This window comes from Trichogramma pretiosum, unplaced genomic scaffold (genome assembly GCF_000599845.2).
Source record: "Trichogramma pretiosum strain Unisexual culture from Peru unplaced genomic scaffold, Tpre_2.0 scaffold101, whole genome shotgun sequence".
NCBI classification, from domain to species: Eukaryota; Metazoa; Arthropoda; class Insecta; order Hymenoptera; family Trichogrammatidae; genus Trichogramma; species Trichogramma pretiosum.
Genome location: NW_019640823.1, coordinates 277239 through 299991, shown reverse-complemented (window position 1 = coordinate 299991; position 22753 = coordinate 277239). Strand labels below are relative to the sequence as shown.

General features: G+C 43.9%; 5 protein-coding genes across 5 annotated transcripts; 2 read left to right on the top strand and 3 right to left on the bottom strand.

Moving 5' to 3' along the window:
• Positions 1 to 131: 131 nt before the first annotated feature.
• Positions 132 to 12595, bottom strand: LOC106655483 (serine-rich adhesin for platelets). The gene is made up of 13 exons (XM_023463156.1): positions 12278 to 12595; positions 11487 to 11628; positions 11239 to 11405; positions 10164 to 11127; positions 8818 to 10099; positions 7309 to 8284; positions 6036 to 6428; positions 4653 to 5665; positions 3893 to 4580; positions 2429 to 2589; positions 1128 to 1946; positions 747 to 1046; positions 132 to 666 (listed from the first exon to the last, which is right to left on the bottom strand). Exons 2-13 carry the CDS (start codon positions 11570 to 11572, stop codon positions 580 to 582), a joined length of 6936 nt encoding a protein of 2311 aa, XP_023318924.1. The 5' UTR covers positions 11573 to 11628; positions 12278 to 12595; the 3' UTR covers positions 132 to 579.
• A 310-nt stretch (positions 12596 to 12905) lies between these two features.
• On the top strand, positions 12906 to 13924 carry LOC106655447 (mediator of RNA polymerase II transcription subunit 29). The gene is made up of 2 exons (XM_014375838.2): positions 12906 to 13059; positions 13164 to 13924. Exon 2 carries the CDS (start codon positions 13200 to 13202, stop codon positions 13758 to 13760), a length of 561 nt encoding a protein of 186 aa, XP_014231324.1. The 5' UTR covers positions 12906 to 13059; positions 13164 to 13199; the 3' UTR covers positions 13761 to 13924.
• A 119-nt stretch (positions 13925 to 14043) lies between these two features.
• LOC106655451 lies at positions 14044 to 15673 on the bottom strand. The gene is made up of 5 exons (XM_014375841.2): positions 15185 to 15673; positions 15021 to 15097; positions 14584 to 14937; positions 14262 to 14523; positions 14044 to 14177 (listed from the first exon to the last, which is right to left on the bottom strand). Exons 1-5 carry the CDS (start codon positions 15223 to 15225, stop codon positions 14099 to 14101), a joined length of 813 nt encoding a protein of 270 aa, XP_014231327.1. The 5' UTR covers positions 15226 to 15673; the 3' UTR covers positions 14044 to 14098.
• A 72-nt stretch (positions 15674 to 15745) lies between these two features.
• On the top strand, positions 15746 to 22528 carry LOC106655464 (myb-binding protein 1A). The gene is made up of 8 exons (XM_014375864.2): positions 15746 to 15999; positions 16166 to 16363; positions 16444 to 16842; positions 16915 to 17492; positions 17574 to 17686; positions 17845 to 19055; positions 21580 to 22070; positions 22168 to 22528. Exons 1-8 carry the CDS (start codon positions 15892 to 15894, stop codon positions 22241 to 22243), a joined length of 3174 nt encoding a protein of 1057 aa, XP_014231350.1. The 5' UTR covers positions 15746 to 15891; the 3' UTR covers positions 22244 to 22528.
• Positions 19088 to 21554, bottom strand: LOC106655466 (cytochrome P450 6k1-like). Its single transcript, XM_014375866.2, has 3 exons — positions 20272 to 21554; positions 19680 to 20159; positions 19088 to 19354 (listed from the first exon to the last, which is right to left on the bottom strand). Exons 1-3 carry the CDS (start codon positions 21197 to 21199, stop codon positions 19173 to 19175), a joined length of 1590 nt encoding a protein of 529 aa, XP_014231352.1. The 5' UTR covers positions 21200 to 21554; the 3' UTR covers positions 19088 to 19172.
• Positions 22529 to 22753: the final 225 nt, after the last annotated feature.

Here is a 22753-nt window from a genome sequence, read left to right as displayed (position 1 = left end):
ATCATAATAATTTACAACATACACGATTTTGAAAATTTAAAATTTGCCAAGTATATAATAGTTATTTTTAAATATTTTTGAATATAAAATCATTTTTAAGTTATTTTTAAAGTTAATAATACATAAAATAATATGTAAATGAAAATATAAACAAATATACAATTGATACATAATTTTATGAGTTTACATAATTAAGCAGTCTAGTTGTATTTGAAGTGAAAGAGATGGCAAAATTCTCTCATCACAAAATTTACCCGAGACATCGAAAAATTATTTTAAAAAATCTACGGTGTAAAATTGACTAATACATATTCACAGAACGACTATTGTTTACGGAGGAGAGTTATTACGAACTGCTTCCTCGCGAAAGTCCTTTTTTGCCTAAAAATGGATAATTAACTATTTTTATCGTGTTCAGTTACATCTCGTATCACTGAAATCTTAATTCATAATCAATGTTATAATGGATATAGAAATTCTCTAATAAACTATTTGTTTTTTTTTTTGTTTGTTTTCGACAAGTTAACTCTTCCAAAGTCAATATACATCGTCTAAAAGTACGAATCATCGCTAGCTACGCTACTTGACCTGCTTCGTTTGATTAGTCTTTTTGGATTTGGCTTCGATCTTGCTCTTCAGCTTGTGAATGAGATCGCTCAGTTCGTTCTGCAAATCGGAATCGTTCATTAAAAAAAAAAAAAAATCATTAACGCTAACAACGAAACCCGCTTTTTTTAAATCCTTACCTCGCTGTAAGTATAGATGAGGGTGCAATTTTTCAGTACGCTCTTCTTCCTCTCTATGTAGGGTATCGCGTGGGCCAGGCAGAATATGGCCTCCTCCGTGGGATTGCTCACGCAGGAAACGTACAGATTGGCTCGGCACGTGTCGCACTCGTAATCGGCCTCCTCCTGCAGCGCCTTCTTCTTGGCTTTCTTGTCGTTCTCGGGCAGGGGCAATTTTTCCGTCTTGGCAAGGCCCAACTCTCTGAGCTTTCGGCGATTCTCGACCTCTCGGTTATAAATTCTACTGACGCTGGGTAAAATCTACAGAGACAAAATCGATCAAAAAATCTGTCGACGGCATCAGCGTTGCGTATAAATAATAGCTCATGCGCTTATGCATACCTGTCTAAGTACATCGGTACTGGTTTTGGCATCGTTGATAATGCTGAACAGCAGCTTCTCGAAGGAGAACATGGACGGCTCGCAGCTGTCGTGCAGATCCTGAAAGACCTGCTCGGCCGTGTCGAGCCAGGACGGGTGCGCGAAGTAGACGCTCTCGCTCACCACGTAGCCGGTGCATATGCTCGAGGTGAAGGCCTTGGGAAAGACGACGATGAACTGGCCGGGCTCCTGGACGGTCTGGCACAGTGGCACGCCGTTGCGCACGAGCATGTCGGGCGGCACCATGGCCGTGTCCGAGGGCAGCCAGATCTTGGTGCTCTTGCAGTAGCGCGGAAACATGCGCGCCAGCGTGTCGCGCAGCGCCTCGCTCTCCGTGTCCGGTATGCCGTACCAGATTTTCTTGGCGCCCGTGTGCAGATACTCGATCCAGGGCAGACAGTGCGGATCGCGATACCAGCAGCAGGTGCTGAACACCATGCCCACGTGGAGGGTGGGCACGGTGACGCCCATCTGGGGCCCGAGGGCGCGCAGCACCGAGCCCGCGTTATTCGTCAGCACCTTGAGGTTCCAGGGGTGGCGGGCGAACGGCGAGTTCTTGGCCTGGCTGAAGCCGAAGCCCCGGCCGCCCGAGTCGATGGACGCGGCGTGCACGCACACGTGGCGGCGCTTCTCCACCACGTGCTTCCAGAAGGCGGCCTCGACCTCGGCCGCGGAGGCGCCCTCCGACTCGCCGCTCGGGCTGCACTGGCGCTCGCCGAACCACATGCGCTGCGTGTTGCGGGCTATCCGATAGAACGCGTTCAGCGGCATGTTCCGGCCCTGATGCGCGACGAAAGAAAGAAGAACAACAATTTTGACGAAAGTTTAGCGACCGTAAATAAGACCCCAATTATGAAGATGTCAAATGAGTTTTCGTGCTAGTTCTTAATAAGATCTTGCGTATTATTTTCGTAAGAGTTCTGACATAAGTTTTTACGTAAGAACTGGTTGATTTTCAAGAATTTAAGTAAGAATTTGTGTGAAATCTCGCGTAAGATCTCGACCAAAACTATTACTAAAAAAGATTATCTCTTATTACAGGAATCATGAAGTTTCTTACAGTTAAAATTATTAGTTTGAAAATAATAATTTTTTAGTCAAGATTTTACTTATATTTACGTAAGATCTTATCTTATCTCGTATTTAGAGCTTTTGAGTGAAACTAGCCTTTACGTAAGAACTTGAAAGTTCTTGTCAAGAATTCGCATAAAAACTTATTCAGTATTTTCATTGAGGGAGAGAAAGGAATCTGGAAGACTTACTTTTACGATGCATTCTTCGATCTCTTCGCTGCTGCTGTCATCGTCGTCGTCGTCGTCATCGTCATCGTCGCCGTCCGACTCATCGTTGGATCGGCGTTCGGCTCTGCTTTCCTTTTTCACCCAATCGGCTTCGACTTCTTTGAATAGCTTTTCTCTCTCGCCTGAAAGATTGTAAAATAAATATTTTCATCGACACTTGTATTATAGTGTGATCAATATTTTAATTGGAGTGAATTCATAGAAATTCAACTATTTTCATTGTTTATCGTTCGTTTGTGTTTCAAAATTTTTTCAAATTTCTTCACGTAACTAATAAGTTGAAAAAAATTGCCTGAATATCCGCGTTGATTATCACACAAATTCCACGTGGATCATACATAGATTTCTCGAGGATCAGGCATTGATACCACGTGTATTGAACATGGACACCACGTGGATTAAATAAATTGCTTATGCAGGTAAGCCGCGAGGATTGACATAATACCTACGCATATTTTCGATTAACCCGCGACGATTTTCGCTAAAGTTCTCGTAGACCTTTGAACCTCCTCATTGATTTTTAAACAATTAACAAGGATTTCCACTCGTGGATTGCCCAGAAATCTACGCAGATTTTTATCAATCCACGACGATTCACCGTCAAAACCTCGCGGATACTTAGAGCGAGCTCGCGAAACAAGTCCAAGATCCTCGAAGATTTCTCGAAAAATCCTCGTGGATTAATCAATTATCAATGTGGAGAAATTAAATTTCACCACAATTTACCGACAATACTTCGAGGATACTTGGAGCGAGCTCGCGAAAGAAGTCCAAGGTCTTCGAAGAGTTGAAAAACCACCAACTTAGAATTTTTTTCCCATCCATGTATGATCCACGTGGTATCTATGTGTGATCCACGTGGTATCTATGTGTGATCCACGTGGTATCTATGTATGATCCACGTGGTATCTATGTGTGGTCCACGTGGTATCTATGTGTGATCCACGTGGTATCTATGTATGATCCACGTGGTATCTATGTGTGGTCCACGTGGTATCTATGTATGATCCACGTGGTATCTATGTGTGATCCACGTGGTATCTATGTATGATCCACGTGGTATCTATGTGTGATCCATGTGGTATCTATGTGTGGTCCACGTGGTATCTATGTATTATCCACGTGGAATCTATGTATTATCCACGTGGAATCGTTGTCCGGTCTGTGTGGTATCCATGTCTAATCCTCGTGGGTAGCTAATCCACGTGGATAATTCACGCGGATATCCATGCAATTTTTTTCAACTGAATAATTACTACGATACTTTCAGAGTGATTAAACACAAAGGTCATTTTGCACAAAGAACAAGATAAAATTAACTAATTATTTTTTATGAATGAAGATTGATCTACTCGTAGTAAGGGATTAAATAAATTTGAACAATAAGTAAAAAGTAGCTGAAAAACGCATCATCTTGAAACGTACCTTGCGACAGTGTATCGTAGGGCAGCAGATACTTGCAGTAGATGTCGTCGATCTTGGTGACGCGATCCTGGGCCGAGCGCGGTATCTTCATGCCGTCGGCGACCTTCTGCCACTTCTTCTTCTCGATGACCTCCTTGAGACCGCCCAGCGTCTGGACCGTCTGGTAGAGATAGGGCAGATCGACTTCCATGCCGCCGATCCAGGGCGCCTGCGTCAGGCTGATGCTCTGCGTGGCCAGGTACTTCTTGATGGCCATCATCTCGCGCACGTTCGGCCCCCAGCGGTTCAGCATGCGATGGATGTAGTGATTGTAGGCGGTGAAGCGCATGTCGTCCGAGACCTTGCACTCGGGCTTGAAGTTGGCGGGCGGCACGACCTTGCAGATGCCGAACTTCTCGGCGATCGGCCGTATCCTGTCGATGTACTCGAGCGGATCCTGAAAGTCCTTCTCGCTCGGGCGAAAGATCGGCGCCTCGACCAGTTTCACGTTCTCCTTGGAGTCCTGCGTGCACGGGAACGACGTGGCGTTCACCGGCTGATAGTGGTCCTGCTTCGTTTTCGACGACGGCTTCTTCGAGCTCGACGTTTTCGCACTGCCGTCGGCCGGGACTTTGTTGCGCTCGACGCCGCTGCTCGCGGCAGTCTTGCCAGTGGATTTTACGAGTTTTTCCGGAGTCGGAGATTTGTGCTGCGGAAAAAGAGATCGTTAAAGCCGTTGTTGCATTGGTCAAAAAGATGAAGAAAAAAAAGCGTCAAGTACGATTCGCTTGCTGTCGACGATCGTCTTCATGACTCTGTCTTTGGGCGTCTTGAAGCCCGCGTCGGTGGTGGTGGTGGTGGCGCCGACGCTCGAGGTCGAGGGCACCTGCTGTTGACTACCGCTCGACTGGGTGACCCTCGCCGTCGGCTGCACCGTGCCGATCGGCGGACAGCGCGCCACCGTCACGGGCGGCTTGGTCACCAGCTTGGCCTTGAGCAGGACCTTCTGATTGGGCCCCTGCGGGCCCTCAGTGCCCAGTTTCACAGCAACACCTTGGATGAGTTGTTGTCCGCCCTGTGCGGAGCAGTTGCGCGCGACCGCCTGCAGCGGTATGTAGAACAGCTGGCCGCTGCTGTTGTCGTCGTCGTCCGTCGTCGTCTGGTCCTCGCTCTGGTCGACGACCGCCACCGTTGACGACTTTGCTGGCGTTCGGGACGACGACGACGTGCTCGAGCCTCTGTCAGCTGCCGCTGCTGCTGTCTTTTCTCGGCCTGCCCCGGCGACGGCGGCGGTGACTGTAGAATTGCTGCTGCTGCTGCCGCCCTTCGTCGACGGCTTTGACGACGCAGCCCCGAGACTCTTCTTGACGCTTGCCGTCGACGACGACGACGACGCCGCTGCCTCGACGACGTGGCTGCTGCTGCCGTTGCTGCTTTTTTCGCTTTTTTGCAGCTGCGGGTCCAGATTCACCTGGACAGCAATCGAGGCACTGCAGTTTACGTCGCTCCAGCTTGTTGTTAGCTTGTCGAGTGGTAACACCTGTATGTTGGTCAGATCTGCGAAATTTTTCGGAAGCTCGAATGTCTTGGGAGTAGTCGGCTGCTGGGAGTTGTTGCTGCCGCCGCTGCTGCTCGCCGCGCTTTTCCGAGCTTCCTGCGGCAAGTTTAAATGCTTGCTCGATTTTCCTGCTGCTGCTGCTGATGCCGTCGTCTTGGAGTCGGCGCTCTTCTTGGCGGCGGTGGCATCTTTGGCCTGGTCCGCAGACGCCTGCTTCTTATCGCTCGCGATACCACCTGGTACAAATTATGGTTTATAGAATTTTTTGAGTAAGACCAAAAGTAACGACAACTTTTATTGATCTTATTTAAGATTTTACGTATGATTATCGAAAAATCGACAAATAAAATTATTCTCTTCTAGTGCATAGGTCTAACTTTAAGGAATGAGATTTATCTTGTTACAATACACAATCTTTTTTTAGATACTTTTGTTCAAGATCTTACGTGGAGTTTCATATAGTTTTTATGTTTGCTCTCGCGCGAGAAATTACTTAAATATTAAGGGCTTTATGTAGTCAGTACTTTGAATTTCGATTAAAATACTCAAGATTTTACGCGAGATCTTACATAAGATCCGATTAAAATTTTCACTATAGGTAATTACCGTTTTGCGACTTGGCGGAGGCGAACAGCTGCTCCTTGGACTTCCTGCGGAAGGAGGCGTTGAGCGGCAACTGCACGGGCGGTTGCTCGGCCTCCGTCTCGAAGGCATAAACGCTGCTCTCGTTCTCGGGCGAAAAAGCCGCTGCGCCGCCGCTCATTGCTGCCGCTGCTGCTGCTGCTGCTGCAGCAGATTTGGCGTTTGCATCGGTGGCCTTGGCGTTGGTGGTGTCGGTGGTGGTGGTGGTGGCGGCGACGAGGGGTCGACGCTCGCGCGTGAAGGCCTTGCGACGCGGAAAGAAGACCTTCCGGTCCGGGCTCGAGGCCAGGGACTTCTTCTCCAGCGAGTCGGACACCACCGAGGCAGCGCTCGATTTCGAGATCGCGTCGCAGTCCGCTGCATACACACACTCTTATCATAATGAGTTCTTATATGAAGGCACATCAAATCTTACATTGGATCTTATAATCGACATTGGATTTAATGTCAGATTTGAGGTAGGCACCGATTTATAATTATAAATAATAATAATAATGTAACCCAGTTGAAAAAAATTGCATGGATATACGCGTGGATTAGTTATCCACGAGGATAAGACATGGTTACTACGCAGATCGGACAACGATTCCACGTGGATCGCACATAGATACCACGTGGATCACACATAGATACCACGTGGATCATACATGGATGGGAAAAAAATTCTAAGTTGGTGGTTTTTTAACTCTTCGAGGATTTTGGACTTGTTTCGTGAGCTCGCTCCAAGTATCCGCAAGCTACTGTCGGTGAATCGTGGTGGAATTTAATTTTTCCACGTTGATAATTGATTAATCCACGAGGATTTTTGGAGAAATCTTCGAGGATCTTGTACTTGTTTCAAGAGCTCGTTCCAAGTATCCGTGAGGTTTTGACGGTGAATCGTCGTGGATTGATAAAAAATCTGGTAAAAAATCAACGCGGAAGTTCAAAAGTCTACGGGGACTTTAGCGGAAATCATCGTGGGTTGATTGAAAATATACGTAAGTATAAGGGTAGGTATTATGTCAATCTACGTGGCTTACCTACATAGGCAATTTATTTAATCCACGTGGTACCCATGTCCGATCCACGTGGAATCGGTGTGATAATCAACGCGGATATCCATGTAATTTTTTTTAACCGGGAACTAATAAAATGTAACTATTATAGTATAAGTTGAAAAAAATTAGATCAGATCCGAGGTGAGTACCGATACGAATGTCGCCCCTAGTTGATTCAACGATAAATTTAAACTCACCGAGCTCGTCGCCGAAAGACGAGTCTTTGCTCATCTTTCTCTGATACGAGGCGGCGGTGGTCGTGTTGGTGGGCGTCGTCTCTTTGCTGCTGCCTCTGCTGCTGCTGGCCGGCTTCGCCATCGCCGTCTTCGTCGTCGTCGTTGCGGTCGTCGACGTTAACGCCACGGTCGAGAGCGACCTGATGCTGCCGCTCGAATCGGCGATCGTCGTGGTCGTCGACGTCGTCGTATTCGTGGCCGCTGTAACCTTTCCGCCGATCGTCGTTGTCGTCGTCGTCGACGAGGATCTACCGTAAAACGAGGAGGAGCCCGTGGCAGTGGCCGATGCCGCTGGTGGCGGCTGATGCTTTAGTCTGTCCGAGAGCTTGGACAGGGTGACGTTGACCGGACGCACGAGGTGCTGTATCCTCGGCGAGATGGACAGGTGGTGGCCGGTCGTGACGATCGGCAGCGAGTGCACGTGCTGATGATGCGGCGATGGTTGTTGCTGTTGTTGTTGATGATAACGCTGATGATAATGATGATGCTGACGATGATGATGATGATGATTATTGCCGGGCAGCGAAGCCGCGATTGCCGACGACGAGGATGACGACGTGGCCGTCGCCGTCGTGATCGGCGGCGGCTCGTACTTGAACGACGACGCGACGCTCTCCATCTCGACCTTGGACTCCTCCTTGGCCAGCGACGACTCGTTCAGCCACTTCTCGATCTGCTCCGTCGACATGTTGACGCGCTCCTTGCGATGGCCGTGGTGACTCGACATCATCATCATCGTCATCGACGACGGCATCTCGATCACGTTCGCCGCTGCTGGTGCGCCGCCGCCGCCGCTGCCGCAATTGGGCATCGTCGTCGTCGTCGTCACCGTCGTCGAAGTCAGCTTCGAACCGACGCATCTCGACTGCGGCTGTTTATATTTTTCATACAATGCACACATTATATCGTATGTCGGATTAGTAAAGTCACTTAAGTGCTATAGAGTGAAGAGATGAGTGCGTGTGACGATGTGATGTGTGAGTTGTTAGTACCTTGGTTTTTTTTTTTTTTTTAATTGAGATAAAATGAATTTTAAATGAGATTCATATATGATGAGAGTGCAGTTAAATGATGAATTGTAAGTGGGGGTTTTCCAATGAGCATAATTTGACATAAAAACATTTAAAAACACAAATAAAAAAGGTATTTGCAACACTTATTATTCCTTCTTTGTTTTTTTTTCTTTTTTTATTAACAATTTATAAATCGTTCAATTCATTTAAATAAGTACTCTGTGTGTGTATGTGTGTCTCTTTCTTTCTTTTGTTTCAGAAACCGCTCGCAAGTAAGAACATAAGAAACGATTTTTGCGATTGCGATGATAAGCGGATCAAGCGAAAAAAAAAGTAATATACGTATAAAGTCGCCAAATTAGCGCGTGGAAATATAGAACGATAAATAAATCAATAAAATATATAAATAAACTATATACGTGTGTCTCGTGATTTATAAATCTATCTATGATTCGACATTTCTACTACTGCGGCGCAATTGCGGCCGTACCTTCAGCTGTTGCTGCTGCTGCTGCTGCTGCGGTAGCAGCGTGTCGCTCGCGCTCTTCGTCGCTTCGTCGGACTCCACTTTCACGGGATGGTGACGGTGGTGGTTACCGACGATTATTGCGCTGTTGCTGCTCGTTCCTACCGTCACCGCTGCTGCTGCAGCTGCTGCTTTTGGTGCTAATTTGGCGGCTGTCGTCGTGGGAGAGGAAGAAGACGACCCGACGACGACGACCTTGTCGGCTGCCGCCGCGGTTGGCTCGAGTACGCAGCCGAACACGGCCTTCATGTCGGGCTTCTTGTTGGTCTCCTGGGCCTTCATCGCCTCGTGCGTCTTCAGTATGGATGGGTTCTTCGTGCCGATGGCCTCGTCGAGGAGGGCGTGGGCGCCGTTGATCGAGCGCTGTGTGAAGCCCCGGAACGACTCCTCGTCGTCGGAGACGAATTTCTTCATCAGCTCGGCGCCGCGCTGAGGCAGTTTCACGTCCAGTATGCTCTTTATCTTCTTCTTCGTCGCCGTTGTCGTCGTCTCCTGAGCGACGGTCTCTTTATTACTGCCAGGTGGTGAAGTTGTCGTAGCAGCGGGGCTGCTCGTCTTTTCGCTCTCTTTTTTCTTCTTGAGTTTGTCGATCAAAGAGCTGAGGCTCTCCTCTTCCTCGGACTCCTCCGCGGCTTTGGCGCTGGCGGTGCTCTTGGCTTTCGCCTTCTCTTTGTCTTTTTCCTTGCTACGTTTTACCGGGCTAGGCTTGTTGTCTTTGGTGGCTTTCGCCGTCTCCTTCGGCATCTCCTTTGGCGCCGCCGCGGCTGCTGTTCCCGTCGTCGTTTTTGCCGGTTTCGCGAAGGCATCGGCGGCGGCGGTCGTCGCTTTCTTGGACGTAATACTGCTTCGAGAGGAGCGCGGAGTCGTCGTCGTCGTCTCCTTCTTTTTGTTATTATCCGTCGTCGCGGCGGAAGGGACAGCTGCCGGTGCCGATTTTCGAGTCTTGATAACTTCCGGCTTCGGGGCCGGAGTCGCTGCGCTGCTCGTTTCCTCGGAAGTGAACGATTCCTCGTCGTCCTCGCTGTCGAGCTCGCAATACTTGTGCACCCTGGCCGTGCGTTTCGATTTCAGGGGTGAAACCGAGCCGAGACTCTTTCGCTTCGCGATTTTAGAATCGTTGATGGTTTCGCTGATTTGCTCCCTCGTCAAACGTTTGTTTCGAAGAGATACGCCAGGGGAAGGTTTCTGTTTCGCTACTCTTCCACTGATGACGCTGAAAATGTATCAACGTGTTACGATAATTTATCGGTATTAATTGAATGAAATGAAATTCTTACCTAGATTCCTTTTTTGGTATATCCTTTTCTTTAGTTTTATTATTCTCCTTCTTCTTTTTGTCATCTTTCGAATCTTCTTCTTTCTTCGCTACATCTTGTTTTTCCTTATCCTTACTAGTTTTTGAACCCCTATTTTTTAATTTCAGTTCATTTTCAGTTTGTGCTGTTTTTCTGGCATTTGGCAATTCAGGGAAACTATCAACCGACATGTTGTCTTCGTTCTCTAAATCGGAACCAACTAGTTTTCTACCTAAAATCTCCATATAAATTGCTGCAGCTTCCTTAGTTTTTCTAGTAGGTCTTCTCGCTGGTGATACAGATCTTGGAGCTGATCGAGTAACTCTCTTTTCTTCTTCTACTTTTTGACTTTTGACCAATTTTTTCTGAAGCAAACTCTTGACAACAGAAACTTTTGGTTTCTTTTCAATTTTAGGCGAGGAAGACTCGGAATCATCATTTTCTTTTGAATTTGATGATCTCTTTTTGGATTGAGAAACTGACTGTTTTTTCGCAGGAGGACTTACAGTTTCTGTTTCCAGCGATACATTACTTCGAAGTGAGTGTCTTTTTACAACTTTAGGAATGACTACTTTTTTTTGACTAACTGATTTGGCTATGGGTTTTGGTGGATCAGAAGAACCTCTAGAGCGGGTTTTCATACTAGTTGGTTTCAGCTTTTTCAGTCTCTGCTCTTGATATTTTTTCTTCAATGCTTGTGCAGCAGTACTTGTTGTTTTGAGCTTTATTGGTTTTGGAGGGCTCACATCTTTTTTCTTTGCTACAGGTTTCTCCTTGACAGGTACTACTTTTTTTGCAGAAGAACTCGTAACACTAGTTGAGTTTGTTTGCTTAGAACTTGCAGTACTGACTTTAGATGAATTTGCTGACTTGGCAGCATTTTGAGATTTTTCTTTTTTTGGGCTAGTGTTGAAAAAGTTTAAGCTTGGAGGTAGTATTGATGTACCTAAAAATGAATATAAAATAATTAGTTGATATTATTTTCACATTACTATTTCAACAGTGTACTACTTAATGCACAGTGTGTTTAATATTATGAAGTAATTTATTTACAAACCTCTGTAACAAAGGAATGTGAGGAAATCTTCTGTATTAGGCCTTTTATGCGTTATTAATTCATTGCAGACAGGTTGACCTTTTGTTTTTTCTTGTGGCTCTTTTGCAGGTGATACAACTGGACTACATTGAACCGATGCAAATTTTCTTTGTGCTTGAAACTTTGTCCTTTGTACAAAAAAAAAACTATTATGATTAATACCAAATTAAAACATTTTTTATTTATCAAATTGTTATTAAATTGTATACCTTTTAGGACCTTGTGCGAGTGGATCCATGAGATCCACAATATCTCCTTCCTTCCTCTTTCTTTTATCATTTCTGCTTAAAACCATTTTGCAAGTTTGGAAAGAGTTTTCTCATATCTCCTTTTACAGACAGGTATTTGTGGCTATAGATAAAATGTTTCATTAATTGATAATTAAAATGCTACAGGGAATTATGGTATCATAAACTTATGGTCTAAATCTATGTACTAGATTACATAGAACATTTTTCACTCTTCTACATTCACTGCTCTGCTAAATAACAAAAAAAGCACGTACATTTTTCTTGCACTTCAATGATTAAAATTACTTTGAAGTACAGTTCCGTCCATGCACCATTTTCCTGACCATCGTTAATTTCTATTTTTTTGTCATTATTCGATGTCTTTTCATTTCTACCGAGACAGCGATACGATTGTTTAACTCATCGTTATTGTAGCGACTGACACATGAGAAAGCGTCTGAGTCAGCACGTTCAAAGCGCATCAACAACCAAACTGCGATCATGATGTTTCTACGTATTATTTTCACTGCGACGAGACGCTGTACGTAAAATAAGAGTTCCCCCCTTCCTCGTGCGACCATGTACATAATAGAAAATCTGCAGTCGCAGTTGCATGCTACGTACAACTTTCTTTCCCCATCGAATTATCAGTCGCCCCATTAGCACAAAGCAAATCAGCATAGGGGGGTGGAAAAGCAAGCAAGTGTCGATGATGCACAAAAGTGAGATTTCACATATGAACAATGTTGTCTACAGTTCTGCGATCTTACCTGTTATCGTCAGCACGAGAGATTTCTATTTCTCAATGATTACAACGCGGGCACACACATATATGCACGACGAGGGTACATCATCACTCACATACGGCTGCAGGATATCTACACGGCGTTCAGCCGTGTATCGATTTCGGCTCTCGGTACATTATTATATACTGCTAACTGCTACTGTGCGATATACGCGAAATAAATATTGATATGTATCACGACCCAACCGCGAGAATCAGCTCAATGACCCGACTACGACGCTACTACGACGCGATACACATATACATATTCTATAATACGCGAGTGAGAAAAATTAAATGCCGCACAGCCAGCGCACACGCACACACACATATACGAATACGATCGTCGGCCGATATATAGAGAGAAAGAGAGCTGAACTCCGGAGTCGACTGGCACATTTGTATATATGCTGTATATACTTATTATGAATGTGTGCAGGCGATGATGGGCTCCTGCGCGTGTGGCTGCTGCGTTCGGGCAGGCTCAGCCTCCCCCACACCATATACAGTCGCACACCTTCGACCTCCCTCTAGTCAAATGTATTATGGTATCACGGCGGCGGCGGCGGCGGTAGCGTCAGCGCCTCACCGGCGTGGATAAATATTACACTTAGAGTTAGGCTTGTTCACAACGTGCAAATTTTTTAGTGTACGCATCTGGTCGTGTCTAAGCTTCGACTGCTGTTAAAAAGTTGATAATATTGAATAAGTTGTTGCTGCAGGAGAGACTCGTTACTGGCACAGCATCAGCCAACGTTATTAGCTTATGTAATTATGGATATTCCGTTTATTGTTTTTTCTTTTTTCATCAATTGACGACACTTTGATGAAACAGTACAACAACAATCCAATGTTTACCTTTTGCGTTGCAGAACTATTCATCGTCGTCGCTGCGTGAAACTTCCAAAATGAACATGCCAATGCAGCAAGGTGTCCCCATGGGCATGAATCCAATGGTGCAAGGCAATCCTGTACCGATGCCGCAAGGTCCTCCTCATCCAGGTATGCATCCAGGACAGCCTGGCCCACCAGGACCACCCATGCAGCAACCACAAGAAAAATTTGATAATATTTCCAAAGTCAAAGGTTTGATAGGACCGCTGCGTGACTCGTTATCGTTGGCTCTGAAAAGTGCTGCACAAACTTTGCACCAGAATAGTCTGATCGATGTATCGAAGAGTACAGAGGTTCCAGATCAACGTTTCAATAAGAATTTAGAAGAATTTTATAGCATTTGCGATCAGATTGAGCTGAATTTAAAGACATCCATCGAATGTTTGAATCAGAATTCTAGTTCTGGTAGATACATGCCTGTGTCCGTCATGTCTGCAAGAAATGAAAATATGGGTGTCCAAGATGCACTCAATTATTCACAATATTTAGCAACTGCTAGATCTCAAGTACAGTATGCTAAAGACATTTACAATACATTGAATAATGCTGCTCAATCTATTTCAAATAATGAATGATGAGCTATGTAGGACTGATAAGATAAACTAGAAAAAGGACTTCTGTACATAACAAAATTAGATTTATATTTAAGTTTAAGGCAAACGATAATTAAAGTGTATACACTGGTAAATTACCAGTTATATACTGGTTGTGTTATTTTTAATAGGAAAAAATGATGAAAACATGAAAATGAATAATTAAAACATGTTTCAACTAAAATATTTTAATAACTATTGTTACTTATAAAATACAATTCATAAATAAAAACTATATGTACAAATGATATCTAATATCTTTTATAATTATTCCTTAACTCACAAATATACTTTAATACAATCAAATATTCTTTCTATAATTAATCATTGTTTTGTGACAAAGCATGTGAACATGTCTTCAAAGTTTCAATTTGTACATAACAAATCTCTTCTTCCACTCTGAAACATAAATTCATTATTTTTTATACATTATACTCACTCACTAAGTATTATATTTAATTTTCATTATTTATTAAAACTTACATTTTTTTAATTTGGATAATTTCTTGATATATTGAAACAAATTCTTCATAATAAGAGGCTGTTTTTTCTATGAGTTCGCATTTCTCTGGATTACTCACTTCTTTTAATGCATTAAGACACTCTTTCAAAACTTTTTCTAAATCTTGCATATGTTCCGGTGAATTTGGCAAAATCATATTTTCACAGCGCAAGACATTAAATCTCTTCAAAAGATTTTTCAATTGTAACAAAGCATCATTGATACCCCATTTTTGTATTTTGTCTGAAAATCATTTTGAATAAATTCATGATACTAAAAATTTTTTTGATATGACTTAAATACCTTTGAAATCCTTTGTATTTTGCTGAACTGAATCTGTGTAATCATTTGAACACGATAGATATTCAATATCATTCAATCTTATAGATAGAGTATAATAATATTCTTGAAGCGACTTTGTCTCTTTGCTGAGGTTTTTTATCAGAGTACTGCTTGATTGTTCCGCTTCCTTTTTTTTCTTTTCTTCTAGGTACAACTCTATGTACGATGCTGTAAAATTGCTATAAATAAGCTCCATTTCCAAATTATTATTCTCCAATTCCATTTTTCTGAGATTTGCCAGATTTGTACTGATGTTTTGAGGCATCGTTGAATGCCTTGATAAATGGGTTTTTCGTTTTGGCGAATTGAGCGATGCTGCAATACATAATAAATTATTAGAATATAAAAAAAAAGGTTCACAATAAAATTTGACATAATTTTATTACAAATGTCATTACCTAGAGTAGTATTACTAAGATCGCTGGAGCGAGTACTATCCAATCTGTCTGTACTCATGGTACGATGATTTCGGGTCCTGTAAATGAAAACAAAATATATGAATAACACGTGCTTTACGACTGATTCTATAATTGAAATAATATCGATGTCACAATGAACGAACCTTTCTGCCCTTTTCAGAGCCGAAACTTTTTCGTGCTGCATCTTGGTAGATAAAACAATGTACAGATTCACTGATCGATGGAACTGAAACTAATTCAAGAAAATCGGACAAGTCTCTAGAAAAAAATGACGCTTTGTGCGTAGACAGCGATGTGATTGATCCCGTGGAGACACCCGACAAGTATACGGCAGGACTGCTCGATGCTCACTGCCCCAACTACTCAGATAGTATAGTACTACCGGCTCTGCTAACGGCTGTCCGATGAATCGATTACGATCGAGTGACACAAGCGCATGACAAAAAATTAGCTCAATTCAGCGAACGATGCATTTTTCTACTTTGCCGGTACGAGAGAAAAAATGTCAACACAATTGAACAGAAATTTCTTCTGCGTTCAAACGATGCGTAATTTTTTTTTTTGTAAATAAAACAAACGTTTGAATAACAGAACAGCAGAAGTTTTTCTCAATTCAAAGTTACACACCACCACACCGGCACTCACTGACAACTAGTTCGTGCGCACGCCGCGCATTGGCGTTCCGGCCGGCCACCAACTTTTTCTCTGCGCTGTACGCACTACGCAGATGCTGCACCGAGAACATGTGGAGTGGTAACCATGTGCTAGCCCGTATCGTGTTATAATATTCGAAAGAAAAAAAAAATACTTGTGTTAATAGATTTTTCATTGCGAATTCAAAATTGTGACAATGGCGTCGAAAGTTTTGGACTGTTTTTCTATGCTTTTGAAAGACAATGCCTCGCAGAGGATCGAAGGAGCTGCCAAATTAACGTTGTATTATACGAGGACGAAGAAGGTAAGATTTAATTTGTGTTCACGATAACCTCACATTTTTGGAAATGCATCCATTCGGATAATATCATGTTTTTAGCGAAATATATTGAACTATTTTTTATTATGATTATACTGTCATGAGTCCGAATATAAGATTATTAATATACTTTCGTTCTTGTTTTATGTAGGAAAATGAAGATAATAAAGAAGCGAATCATGTGCTGACAAGACTGGTTAGAGGTCTTGGGACATCCAAAGTTTCATCTAGAAAAGGATTTTATGTTGCTTTTCATAGAATTTTATCAAATGACCCAACGATAACCATAGATCATATATTCAGTATTATGAATACTGAATTGAAGAGTAGCAAAAGTAACAGCAAAAGCGTAAGTTGTTTTTTCCAATTTTTCATGATCCTAATAATGCGTTTGATTTTCCTCTTATTTAATTTTATTAATTTTCACAGGAGGTTGCAGACATTAACAATGGGCGCATTTTAGCTTGTGGAGCTATCATACGCTCTGGTTTAATTAAAAACAGTTCATTAGAAGACCAGACAAAAGTAATAGAATGTTTGATACATTCAGGAAAACAGAGAAGCTATTTAGGTTTTGAATCTACATCATTTATCATAGAATTTCTTAATCTATTTGATGACAAGGACTCTTTAAAACCGATATGGTCTGTGATAGAACCAGAAATTTGTAAACCAATTTCTGAACAAACATTAGATACATTTTATGTTATATTAGTAATTTTAGATAAGTTTCCCAAAATCATCTCAAAGAAAACCCTTAAAGCCCAATTTGGGAATGAGAATATAATTAGTGAAGAGTCTATGAAAGATATAATCAGAATTCTTACTGTAAGTAATGTGAATCAAAATTTTTATTTCAGTCGAATTAAAATATTTTATTAACTTTATTTTAATTTCCAGGATATACCAAGAGTAATATGCTACAAACATCCAATATATAAAATCTTTGCACAAAAATTAGTGGAAGCTAATCTTGTTGAATGTTTTTGGCTTGGAATTGATCAGGCATTTACAAAGCCATCGCACACAGTTCAGACTGTGGGAACAGAATTGTTTAATTTGATATTGGCAAATTTGAAAGATAAAGCATTAATTTCAGTACTGATTAGCCCCAATTTTTTCAAATATATGTTGAAACGATTTTCATATGATCCTAAACACAAGAAAGATGATGTTGCGATGAATTTCAAAAAAGCATTAACAGAATTAGTGACTCTTTTAGATAAAGATGTTAAAACTAAAATACAAATCAATGTGCTGAAAAAACTAATCATCAATCCTGGAGATATTATGATTGAAAAAGTTACTGGAACAAAAATTATTCAAACATTGACTAATAATCTGAATGCTGATGGGGTTAAAAAAGTCGCTTCTTTATATAGAGACATAGCAAACAATACCAAATTTAAAGAGAAAGATGAGAGTGAGAGCTGGAGTAATTGTGCCAGAATTCAAGTTGTACAAATGCTTAGTGTGAAGTAAGATTCAATATTTTTAAGGAGCAATTATTTTATTGCATTAAAAAATAAAATATACTAACTTGCTAATTATTTTTTTAGATTACTTGGCCACAAAGCAGTACAGCAAGAAAAAGAATGGAGAGTAGAACAGCTCAAGTATCTTTTTGAAATAGGTCTATGTGAATCTTCAAATATTGGTGTTGATCTCCAATGTAAGAATCTAAACTTTTGTTTCTATAATTTAATGAGTTACTATAGCTAAAATATGATTTTTCATTTATGTGATTTATATATTATTTATATTATTATATTTATATATTGAACATGATTTATCAGTCCTTTAATTTTTCAACTTTTCAATAATTTTCAGCACATTTCAAAGAAAGTTTCTACCGGGCCCTAGATAATAAACTACCAAAACTCGACGATTTACGAGAAGTCCTCGCATCTTTGATCAATTTCATAGACGAATCTGTCTTTAAATCGAGCGAACTGAAATTACGTCAAGCACTGGATGAAACTGCAACCGCGTCGTGGTCGAAAATGCTGAAACTCTTGAAAAAACTCAATAAAATTCATGACCAAACGAGCGTCGTGTTCCACACGATGATCATGCACATGGGTCTGCAGCTATTTTCCGATCCAGAATTAGCGGTTACGTCGATCGACGACTTGCAAAGTTGCTACGAGCACGTGAAAAATTCCAGAAAACGGAACAACGACGACGAGCCCGAATGGGTCGAGGTCGTGATCGATCTCATCCTGTCGCTCCTGTCGCACAAGAGTCATCTGCTGCGATCGCTGGTCAGCTGCGTGTTCCCGCACATCTGTCCTCACCTGAACGCCCAAGCCATGTCGCAGATTCTCAAAGTTCTCGACGTCAAGAAGAAGAATCCCCTGAAGAGCAATCCAGAATCCGATTCGGAATCCGAATCGATGGACGAGGACGAGGACGAGGACGACGACGACGACGATGACGAAGACGACGATAACAACGACGGCAAGAAAACAAACGGAGTCGCGACCAACGGAGATGCCTCGAAGGAGAGCGAAGAGGAGGACGAGGAGGACGAGGAAGACAGCGATTCCGACGATGACGACGACGACGATGACGACGACGATGAGGACGACGAAACGCTGACGGACCGCGTGAGAATGGCCGTGCAATCGGCCCTCGGCAGCGCGGCCAATCCCGAGGACGATGGCGAGGAGGACCTGGACGTCGACTGCATCGACGAGGCGGAGGGCGAGCGACTGAACGACCAGCTCGCCGCGGCCTTCCGCATACTCAAGGAGAACCGCAAGAGCCGCTCGAAGAAGCAGCAGAAGGACGCCCAGGCGCTGACGCACTTCCGCACGCGGGTCCTCGACCTGCTGGAGATGTGCTTCGAGAGCGAGCCGAGCATGTCGCTGGCCCTGGCCACGCTGGTGCCGCTGTTCGCTCTGCTCCAGTTCTCCATACAGGACGCCCATCAGAGGCCGCTGGAGATGCGCGTGCGGGGCTGCCTCAAGAAGCTCGCGGCCTGCAAGAAGTTCAAGGAGTGCGACGTCACGGGCGAGATGCTCACCGCGATTCTCAAGGTAAATAACAACAACAAAAAACTTTCCGCAACTCTGGATTGCTGCATTCGATTTCGTGCTGCTTTTATATATTACGTACAAAAGTGGGGGTATTGATACACGCGCGCGCGCGCGACATTATCGTCGTCGATCGTCGCGAACTCGGCGCACGTTCAGTTTCATGTTGTGCTTGGACTTGGTGAACAGGGTGTAACTGTCGAATTCCAGGGGCACGGGCGTCTCGCGACAGGGCGACACCTCGTACTTGGAGAGTATCTGCATCAGTCCGACCTTGGACTGCATCAAGCCGATCCTCATGCCTGGAACAAAAAAAAAAAAAAAAAAAAAAAAAAAAAAAAAAAAAAAAAAAAAAAAAAAAAAAAAAAAAAAAAAAAAAAAAAAAAAAAAAAAAAAAAAAAAAAAAAAAAAAAAAAAAAAAAAAAAAAAAAAAAAAAAAAAAAAAAAAAAAAAAAAAAAAAAAAAAAAAAAAAAAAAAAAAAAAAAAAAAAAAAAAAAAAAAAAAAAAAAAAAAAAAAAAAAAAAAAAAAAAAAAAAAAAAAAAAAAAAAAAAAAAAAAAAAACAATTAGGCGCCTCCGTTTCGTATCGAATACGCGCGTGTTATCGCGAGAAAAAATTGATCGTACCGATGCAGTTGCGCGGACCCTGGCCAAAGGGCAGATAAGCGCAGGCCGGTATCTTCCTCAGATTCTGGCTCGAGAATCTCTCCGGATCGAAGCGATCGGGATCGGGATAGTACTCGGGGTCCATGTGCAGGGCGCTCATGGGAATGATGACGGGTGTGCCGCGCTCGATCGTCAGGCCGCTCTCGGGGTCGAGCTCGTAGTCCTCCTCGGCCTCGCGGTCCAGGAAGTGCAGCAGCGGATACTTGCGCAGCGCCTCGCAGCAGACCTGCTCGAGATAGGGCAGACCGTTGGCCATGTCGTAGGTGATGCGGCGACCCGGTTCCTCTTCGAGGGCCGCCAAGATCTCTTGGCGCAGCCGCGACTGCAGATCCGGCTGCTTGGCCAACTCGTAGAGGGTGAAGTACATCATCGAGGCCGAGGGCTCGAAGCCGCCGAGGAAGAAGACGATGCTCGTCGCCACCAGGCCGTCGTCTTGGAAGTCTGCGTCGAGAATCGTCGAATAGTCGCGTTAAATCTTATGTCAAGTCTTACTCAAGATTTTTGAGTCGATGCAGCTTTATGAGTAAAAATTCAAGTAAATCATGAAACTCACAGTAGCGCATCTCGTCGTCCGGATCGTTGGCGTAGGCGTTCTTGATCTCGATGAAGGCGTCGAGCAGGTCGTTCCTTTTGGCCCCGGACTTGGCGCGCTCGGCCATCGCCTCGGGTATGACCCGCTTGAAGAAGCTGGGCACGTCCGCGTCGAAGAAGCTGATCCTGAGCAGTCGCGCGAGCCACGGCATGAAGAACAGCGAGACGAGGCTCAGGTGGCGCGCGTAGCTGTTCTGAAAGTGCTTCTTGCCCTCGCGGCGAAACTCCGACTCGTCGTCGCGCAGCGCGTTCAGCCTCATGCCGAACATCGTCAGGCCGATCACGTCCGTGGTGAATTTCTCGCAGAGCTCCTTCACCTCGACGACCGTCCACCCACCATCGTCGTCTACGTCGTCGTTTTCGTTTTCCTTATCGACGAGCTGCTTGGCGAGATGCGCGTCGAGCTCCGCGGCCGTCTCCACGATACCCTCGAACATGTGCCTGAGCTTGCTCGCCGTGAACACCGGGGTCAGTCGCTGCCTCAGCAGCCTCCAGGCGGGGCTACGCAGCGCGAAGATGTTCACGTAGCCGATGTAGTCCTCGCGGCGCGGCGCTATGCAGCGATTGGCGAAGCACTTGAAGTCGCGCACCAGCACCGACTTGATGAGCTCCGGGTCGCGCAGCACCAGGAACGGCTTGGCGAACACGTAGAAGCCGATCGCGCGCTCGCCCCGGCCGCGCTCGTACAGCTCGCGCAGCACGTCGCGCAGCGGTCGGCGCGCCAGCACCACGGCCTTGAAGTGGCCCCAGCAAGTGGCGCCCTTGACCGACTTGACGCCGCGCCGCTTCCAGTAGCGCTGGGCCCGGCGCATCGCCACGTAGGCCACGCACACGACCAGGTTCAGCAGAAAGAAGCCGCCCAGGATCAGGTGCGCCATCGTGGCGATCATCTCGACGATATTATATAGCCAAACACTAGTTGAGAGAGATAAATTGCCAGAGCGACCTTGCGCGCGCGCGGCTCAGCTGCTCTGCTGCGGCAGCGGACTCGTCCGGAAATTTAATTCGATCCCGAGAGCGTATTGGAGAGAGACGAGTTCGCCGAGGGAACGTTATCTAGCGACTGACGCGTGACGAGAGGATCTCTCTCGCTCGCTCATGATTGCGTTTAATTTAGTGCGTCGCGTTATCAATTTGTCGGCACACTTTTTTATTGCATAATATATATACGAACGAATAAACAAAGTACTTGCGCGCTGATAATTATACATGCAAGAATCCATAACAATCATGATGATAATCATTTTCTTTTTTTGCTTTATTGTTACAGGCGCTCATCGAGAAAGGCGAGAAATCGACCCTGATCTGCCAGGAGATGAGCGACAAGCTCGCCGAGTGCTGCGTCTTTCTGGTACGCTGCTCGCAACAGATCACCGGCTGCACCGACTCCTTCTGCACGATATTCTGCGACAGTCTCAGGGCCTTCTTCACGCAGCGCAGCTGCGCCCTGTCCTCGATCCTCTTCAAGAGCCTGCTGCAGCTCTGCTGGGTCGGCAACTGGAGGCTCGCCCCGCTGCTGGTCGATTACGCCTTCGACCCGACTCTGAGGAAGTACCGTCGCGGTCAGGCCCTGGAGCTGCTCAAGGTCTTCTTCAACAATCACAGACTGTTGAAACTCGAAGAGTTCGCGGAGGAGCGCGCGGCGCTCGAGAAGAAGCTCGCCGAGAAGATAGCCAAGTTGAATGAAGAAAATGTGGATCTGTCCAAGAACGCCAAGGCAGCGTTGAAAGTATTGGCTTCGCGCGTCGACGCTACCCTTGTGTAAGTGTACCGCTAACACATTTTCCTGCGCGTCGATTTTATTTTCCCCATCGATGATAGATTATTAATTCCATTTTATTTTATTTTTTATTTGTAGCTTGAAGAGGCAGGCACCTCCGGTGGATCAAGCCGAAGCACCAGAAAGCAAGAAGAAGAGGACGAAAGAAGATTAAAAAAGAGAGACAAACATCTTTTATAATTGTAATTAAAAATAATTTTTAATCTAAGTAACTTTATTATGATTAGGTGTTTCAATGAGTTGAATGTATGTATCTATGTTGATTTAACATAATTGAACTAAAAATTTTCCTACTGTTAATGGAATTATTTGAGTATATGTAGCAAAATGTAAAGATTTAAAATAATTTGACACCTTTGTAGTTAACTCCTTTTGTAGTTAAGTGTATGAAAATTGCTAATTTACTCAAAGAAACACTTTATTGATATACTAGTTAAATGAATTTATTTCTATATATTTGTTTTTTATCAAAACTTTTACAATAAATTTTAATGAATTACTTAAAACGCTTCGTTTTTATTATGTTTTACCTCGTTATTATTATTGCCACGCAATCGCCATTAGTCGATTTTGAAAGAAACAATTAGAACGATTTCAAAATCTTGAAAATTTCCTTAGACTTTAAAAAGTTCATATTTCATTTTAATTCCCGCTATCGCAGCTT

Bases quoted from the DNA above. Each gene is read 5' to 3' on its own strand.
- LOC106655483 (XM_023463156.1), bottom strand. From the start codon at position 11,572: ATGGTTTTAAGCAGAAATGATAAAAGAAAGAGGAAGGAAGGAGATATT. The intron at 10,100-10,163 runs GTAAGAATTTCA...ATACATTTTCAG, and splicing joins ATACCAAAAAAGGAATCTAG to CGTCATCAGTGGAAGAGTAG. The intron at 8,285-8,817 runs GTCGAATCATAG...TTCACTCTATAG, and splicing joins TGCGCCGCAGTAGTAGAAAT to CACTTAAGTGACTTTACTAA.
- LOC106655447 (XM_014375838.2), top strand. From the start codon at position 13,200: ATGAACATGCCAATGCAGCAAGGTGTCCCCATGGGCATGAATCCAATG.
- LOC106655451 (XM_014375841.2), bottom strand. From the start codon at position 15,225: ATGCAGCACGAAAAAGTTTCGGCTCTGAAAAGGGCAGAAAG. The intron at 14,938-15,020 runs GTAATGACATTT...TATGTATTGCAG, and splicing joins TCTTAGTAATACTACTCTAG to CATCGCTCAATTCGCCAAAA. The intron at 14,178-14,261 runs GTAAGTTTTAAT...TTTATGTTTCAG, and splicing joins ATTATCCAAATTAAAAAAAT to AGTGGAAGAAGAGATTTGTT.
- LOC106655464 (XM_014375864.2), top strand. From the start codon at position 15,892: ATGGCGTCGAAAGTTTTGGACTGTTTTTCTATGCTTTTGAAAGACAAT. The intron at 16,843-16,914 runs GTAAGTAATGTG...TTTAATTTCCAG, and splicing joins ATATAATCAGAATTCTTACT to GATATACCAAGAGTAATATG. The intron at 19,056-21,579 runs GTAAATAACAAC...TTATTGTTACAG, and splicing joins TGCTCACCGCGATTCTCAAG to GCGCTCATCGAGAAAGGCGA.
- LOC106655466 (XM_014375866.2), bottom strand. From the start codon at position 21,199: ATGATCGCCACGATGGCGCACCTGATCCTGGGCGGCTTCTTTCTGCTG. The intron at 20,160-20,271 runs GTGAGTTTCATG...TTCTCGACGCAG, and splicing joins GGACGACGAGATGCGCTACT to ACTTCCAAGACGACGGCCTG. The intron at 19,355-19,679 runs GTACGATCAATT...TTTTTGTTCCAG, and splicing joins GGGTCCGCGCAACTGCATCG to GCATGAGGATCGGCTTGATG.